The sequence below is a fragment of the Rutidosis leptorrhynchoides genome, chromosome 2 (assembly GCF_046630445.1).
Source record: "Rutidosis leptorrhynchoides isolate AG116_Rl617_1_P2 chromosome 2, CSIRO_AGI_Rlap_v1, whole genome shotgun sequence".
Classification (NCBI taxonomy): Eukaryota; Viridiplantae; Streptophyta; class Magnoliopsida; order Asterales; family Asteraceae; genus Rutidosis; species Rutidosis leptorrhynchoides.
The window spans coordinates 306135403-306142602 of record NC_092334.1 but is presented as its reverse complement, the minus strand read 5'-3'; the positions used below and the strand labels follow the sequence as shown (position 1 = coordinate 306142602).

The following is a 7200-nucleotide window of genomic DNA, read 5'->3' as shown; positions in this document are numbered from 1 at the left end:
CAGTTGACGTTAACAACCGTTATGTATATATGACCGTTGTAACGTCGTTAGTTGACGTTAACGAATAAAGTCACTATATCAAAACGCGTATGAGTAATATAAAGGACAAGATTTTTTTTTTCTTATTTTAACTTTTAAGATTTACTTTTAATAAAAATACAAACTACTTTTTCTTATTTTAACTTTTAAGATTTACTTTTAATAAAAATACAAACTATTTTTTCTTATTTTAACTTTTAAGATTTACTTTTAAGAATAAACATTAGTATGCATGAAATAAATAATGATTAATTGCATAAGTAATCATAAATGTTAGATAACATATAAAGACCCCATCGTATTCGTATTGATCGGAATTAATCTCGACCCATGGTACCGTGTTGTCAAATGACGTGTTGCGTACATAAAGTACCGTGTTGTCAAATGACGTGTTGCGTACAATCATGAGGTCTTATTAACATAAATATAAATGTTAGTGAAGTTAATAAGAGTTAGATTACAGAAAATATAATTCAGGCGGTATAACCGATCATATATAACTTAAATAACATAAATATAAATGTTAGTGAAGTTAATAAAAGTTAGATTACAGAAATATAATACAGGCGGTATAACCGACCATATATAACTTAAATAACATAAATATAAATGTTAGTGAAGTTAATAAAATTTAGATTACAGAAATATAATTCAGGCGGTATAACCGACCATATATAACTTAAATAACATAAATATAAATGTTAGTGAAGTTAATAAAAGTTAGATAATTTCTTACCTTGATTAGTGACGTGTACTTGCTTAGATAAACCTTGATTATACGGAGCACTTCGTGCTGATAACGTGTTATATTTCAGTAGGCTTATAACTACCTTTAGTGGCCTGGTTCAATATATTCAAATTGAAAGAACAAATAAAAGAGAGATGTGTTGTAGAAGATATAGGAGAGAAAGAGGTTGAAGAGGTGTGATGTATTTAATGTATATGTATATTTTTGTAACTTACATTATGCACATATATAGTACAAATTTTACTATCCATATTTGACTAATTACTATCCATATTTAACTACTAAATTTACAACAGTAGTATATTTATCACTAGCTTCACCTCACCTCCAATTTGTCCACATTAACATTACTACGTAATAAGTAATCAAAATTCCAGCATTCACCCACAAGACCCCATCTTGACATATTCTTCTGTCCTCTTTATACATACATAAACAAAAAAACAAACTATACATTATATATCACACCTTCATACCGAGTAGTTAAATCCTCAAAATATGTCAATGCACGCAAAGACAGATTCGGAGGTCACAAGCCAAACGGCGTCGTCTCCAACTAGATCTCCCCGGCGACCAGTATATTTCGTTCAAAGTCCGTCACGTGACTCTCACGACGGTGAAAAAACCACAAATTCATTTCACTCGACACCAGTTTTAAGTCCAAATGGGTCACCGGGTCGCCACTCCCGGAACTCATCTTCTACTCGGTATTCCGGGTCGCTCCGACCCGGATCTAGAAAAGGGAGCCATCATCAACAATTACAACAACCTCGAAAAGGTGAAAAGGGGTTTGATGCAATTGAGGAAGAAGGACTGATTGACGATGATCATCGACGTGGGATACCTCGCCGGTGTTATTTTTTGGCGTTCGTTGTTGGGTTTTTTGTTTTGTTTACATTTTTTGCACTTGTGTTGTGGGGAGCTGCTAGACCTCAAAAACCTGAAATTACAATGAGGGTAAGTAAAGATTTAATCCTTAAGTAAACGTCATATAAGTATGATTAATCTATTTGATTAAATGTCATATGGGTATGATTAAATTTGAGTAAATTGAACTGGGTTTGTAAAAAAAAATCGACCTTTTTGATTAAATGTTACTAATTTGATTTGGGTATATCAATAAATTGGATCTTTTTGATCAAGTATTACATGAGTATGATTACATTTAAGTAAAATGAATTGGGTATGTAAAACATTTGATTTTTAAGTTAATTGCCACATGGGTATAATTAAGATTCAATAACTTGAATTGGGTTATCAAATCAATTTGATTTTGTTGCAGAGTATATCGTTTGATGAATTTGTGGTGAATGCTGGAGCTGATGCATCTGGGGTTGCTACAGAAATGGTGACTATGAATGTTACGATTAAGTTTAATTTCCGTAATCGTGGTACATTTTTCGGAGTTCATGTATCATCGACGCCCGTTGATCTTGCTTATACTGAGCTAACCCTTGCTTCTGGATCTGTAAGTCACAATTTTTATCCAAAATTTCGTAAATTGTGTTCGTGTATTACTATTACTAATCTAATTCAGAGTCAAAATTTATTAATTCCAAAACGGGTATCACTAACTAGATCTCAATTTAATACGGCTTACTTGCTATCTTGATCTCAATTTCATTTTTGTATCACCAGTGTGATCTCAAATTCTGCAATGGGTACGGTTAATTTGATCTCAATTTTAAATGGGTAGCACTAATTTGATCTAAACTCAAATGGTTTTTTTTTTTTTTTTTTTTTGCAGATCAAGAAATTCTACCAATCAAGAAAAGGACATAGACTAGTGACAGTGAATGTACAAGGCCGTGGCGTTCCATTATATGGGGGTGGTGTGAATTGGAGTAGCGTGAACGGTAAACTGACTGCACCCGTGCCACTGAACCTAAACTTCACGGTTAAAGCCAAGGCTTATGTGCTTGGCAGATTGGTTAAACCTAAGTTCCATAGAAAGGTTTCTTGTGCCATTGTTTACAAACCAACCAAACTCAATGCACCAAACGTACCAATTTCATTAAAAAATTCTTGTACAGTTGAGTGAGCCATAAAATGTGCAACTTTACAAGTCTTTTAAAGCACATACATTTAATACTTTCGGTGGGTAATTATATAGAGTAGTATTATATGTTTAATGTTTAATTCTTTAAAGATGAAAAATGTAGTAGGGGAGAGGTGGGTGAGTTGACCTGGGGTGCAGCAACCAAGTTAGTGTCGGTGGATGATTGGAGAACTTGAACTGATCTATAATTCTATTGGTATTACAGTATTATATAATTTCTAATTCTAATTATTTTAATGCAAATCATGTTATCATAAAGTTGTAAAGCACCACTGGCACTGAACTACATCTTTTGTATTGATTTATCATTATTATTATTATTATTATTATTATTATTATTATTATTATTATTATTATTTTATTATTATTTTATTTTTTTTTTATTTTTTTTTTTTTGCAAAAAACTGGAACTAAATATATAACAATTTTTCAAAAAAAGGTAAAAAATCGACAAATACATTAGGGTGAGTCTAAATCTACCCAATCTTTTACTAGATCTACCCAACTTTACTATAATTAGTATAATTGCATGATTTTTAGTTATTTTATTTATTAATCATAACAAAAAAAATTTAATAATTAATTTATCTTTTATTTATTTTGTTGAACACGTAGTATTAAAAAATGATATGATACATAACCAACATTTGCAGATGAACAAAACTAAATTAATAAATTAAATATTTTCAAAATATGATACACCACAATATTCTACACTGATGATGCAAATATCATTAAACTTGATACACGATATTAGATAAAAAAAAAATATACAGTAAACCTCATCTAGGTGACATCGAGTTTCTATCCAGAAAAAAAAAAAACACAAGTCATTTATGAAAATATTTGTAAAGTTGTAAAGAAGATGAAGATAAAATTTGGAAACTGGTATTATGAAAGATAAACAAAAAAAACCTAAAAAAAGTACATAGAAATTTACAGAAGACATGTTTTGCGCATTGGAAAACGTAGTATTTTTAAAGTGGAAAGTTTGAATTTTATTAGAGCATTCCCAACAATGAAGGCCTTCTTTAAATTAACACACTGCACATCAGCGCCACATTACTATTTCTTTTCTATCACTAACTCATCACATTTCACTTTCAACAATCACACTTCACTATATTAATTAATAAATACATAGTATAACTTCTAATGCAAATTGTACAACAAAATATTGCAAAGCACATGTGATGAAAAAAACTTGAAATTCACTAAATTCATAACAAGTTTAGATTGGTAATGGTTTGGCAATACACTACCAACAGTGGCTTCATATTGGCAATAGATTCACAAATCAAAGACACTCCCATTGGGAGTGGTCTTAGAGTAGATTTAGTGATACCCATACATTATTGATCATACTCGTCTTGCATTTTACTGACCCAAATGACGAGAGCCATGAACAAGGCAACCATACAATAGCCAAAACATACACATAGAGTGAACTATTAGGAGCTTTAGGAAAATAAAAATTCACTTGCTGCAAACTTGTAGATAATCTCGATCACAAATGCATTCCAGGAGTATGGTTCCACACATAAAATTGTAGACTCACATAATTTGGCATTTACTAACCATTGAAAAACTTTAAACTTTATCTTATCAACCATAAAGGCCCAACATATGTATATACCATTAAACACCAATTCCTTTATAGAGGTCCAAATCACCCACATAGTAGCCGGTCCTATTAATTGTAGAATTAATGCGGAAGGTACAACATATAACTATACGGCTGAATTCATGTGAGCGGGTTACATACATATACACCTAGACGTCAATTAATAATATATATGTAATATATATGTAATATATATATGTAATATATATATTATTCAAGTAATTAAATATAATTAATTATAGTGAATTAAATTAATTAATAAGTAATTGCTTATGGAGCAAGACATCCTTGTGAAACAAGGATAAGTAATACAGAGTAAAGATTTAGTGGAGTCCTATTTTATTAAACCAACTTAGAATTCGTTTCTCAATATACATACTCCGTAACCAACATTGGGCACCTATATATATATATATATATATATATATATATATATATATATATATATATATATATATACCACTCGAAATAAGATTGTTATAGTTATAGAAATTGAATCAAAGTTTGAATATGAGTATTACCTTGTATTAGAAAGATATCTTACTGTAAATAAGAAAGATTTCTTGAATTTAGATGATCACTTTACAAGATTGGAAGTAAGCTAGCAAACTTGGAAGTTTCATAATATATATATATATATATATATATATATATATATATATATATATATATATACATATATACATACCACTCGAAATAAGATTGTTATAGTTATAGAAATTGAATCAAAGTTTGAATATGAGTATTACCTTGTATTAGAAAGATATCTTACTGTAAATAAGAAAGATTTCTTGAATTTAGATGATCACTTTACAAGATTGGAAGTAAGCTAGCAAACTTGGAAGTATTCTTGATTTTATGAAACTAGAACTTATAGAATTTATGAAGAACACTTAGAACTTGAAGATAGAACTTGAGAGCGATCACTTAGATGAAGAAAATGGAAGAATGAAAGTGTTTATAGGTGTTTTTGGTCGTTGGTATATGGATTAGATATAAAGGATGTGTAATTTTGTTTTCATGTAAATAAGTCATGAATGATTACTCATATTTTTGTAATTTTATGAGATATTTCATGCTAGTTGCCAAATAATGGTTCCTACATGTGTTAGGTGACTCACATGGGCTGCTAAAAGCTGATCATTGGAGTATATATACCAATAGTACATACATCTAAAAGCTGTGTATTGTACAAGTACGAATACGGGTGCATACGAGTAGAATTGTTGATGAAACTGAACGAGGATGTAATTGTAAGCATTTTTGTTAAGTAGAAGTATTTTGATAAGTGTATTGAAGTCTTTCAAAAGTGTATGAATACATATTAAAACACTACATGTATATACATTTTAACTGACTCGTTAAGTCATCGTTAGTCGTTACATGTAAATGTTGATTTGAAACCTTTAAGTTAACGATCTTGTTAAATGTTGTTAACCCAATGTTTATTATATCTAATGAGATGTTAAATTATTATATTATCTTGATATTATGATATATTAGTATATCTTAATATGATATATATACATTTAAATGTCGTTACAACGATAATCGTTACATATATGTCTCGTTTCGAAAGCCTTAAGTTAGTAGTCTTGTTTTTACATATGTAGTTCATTGTTAATATACATAATGACATGTTTACTTATCATTTATCATGATTAAACATAGTGTAACAATATCTTAATATGATTCATATGTAATTAGTAAGACGTTGTTATAACGATAATCGTTATATATATCGTTTCGAGTTTCTTAATTCAATAAACACAATATTATGTATATAAATCATTGTTAAAATACTTAATGAGATACTTACTTATCATAATATCATGTTAACTATATATATAATCATATATATGTCATCATATAGTTTTTACAAGTTTTAATGTTCGTGAATCACCGGTCAACTTGGGTGGTCAATTGTCTATATGAAACCTATTTCAATTAATCAAGTCTTAACAAGTTTGATTGCTTAACATGTTGGAAACACTTAATCATGTAAATATCAATTTCATTTAATATATATAAACATGGAAAATTTCGGGTCACTACATGACCCGACTTGGATCAAAACATATTAGCCATGTTAATTTAATATGTCTCTCGGGCATACGAAAAACCTTTAATCTCCCACTTGCACGAGAAACATAAGAAATTAATGCAAGTGATGGATACCATCTAACGACCGTCCATCATCCCCAATATGTTATGACTTTGTGCCATTCAATAACATCATCCCTTTCGAGTTCCATCTCGAATATGAATAGGTGAATCTTTCATTATATCCTTTTATCCTAGATGTCATGTTAAATCCAAGAGACACAGAGTGATCACTCTCTTCTAGATTTAACTTTATCAGGCCTTAGACATCTGACTCTCAATGAATAAGAGGGACAAATTCCATCTTAACTACATACGTCCTAAATACATACCTTGCATTATACCCGAGCTCTTCCTTATGAACTACCATATTTCAGAATAGCGAAGGAAAGAATCAAGACACAATACTTGGTAAATATCCGAACCCAATATGTATCTCAGGTCAGAGGATACAATGATATTCACCTTTATTCAAGATTACATGTGATCAACCACAAAGCCTCCATTTAGTAAGTCTTGAGAGCGGGTCTTCCAATATTTGTGTCCAACAAATATCCATGAACCTTGGTTGCAACCTTGCCCCACATTCATCCCGTGAATGTATACCAATCCAAGTTCATAATAGTC

General features: G+C 30.1%; 1 protein-coding gene across 1 annotated transcript; it reads left to right on the top strand.

Moving 5' to 3' along the window:
- Positions 1 to 1255: 1255 nt before the first annotated feature.
- LOC139891829 (uncharacterized) lies at positions 1256 to 2894 on the top strand. The gene is made up of 3 exons (XM_071874838.1): positions 1256 to 1744; positions 2070 to 2255; positions 2535 to 2894. Exons 1-3 carry the CDS (start codon positions 1286 to 1288, stop codon positions 2826 to 2828), a joined length of 939 nt encoding a protein of 312 aa, XP_071730939.1. The 5' UTR covers positions 1256 to 1285; the 3' UTR covers positions 2829 to 2894.
- The last annotated feature ends 4306 nt before the right edge of the window (positions 2895 to 7200 follow it).

What these genes read in the sequence shown, in the direction of transcription:
- LOC139891829 (XM_071874838.1), top strand. Translation starts at nt 1,286, where the DNA reads ATGTCAATGCACGCAAAGACAGATTCGGAGGTCACAAGCCAAACGGCG. An exon ending in AACCTGAAATTACAATGAGG is followed by an intron (nt 1,745 to 2,069) that starts GTAAGTAAAGAT and finishes ATTTTGTTGCAG; the next exon opens with AGTATATCGTTTGATGAATT. An exon ending in TAACCCTTGCTTCTGGATCT is followed by an intron (nt 2,256 to 2,534) that starts GTAAGTCACAAT and finishes TTTTTTTTGCAG; the next exon opens with ATCAAGAAATTCTACCAATC.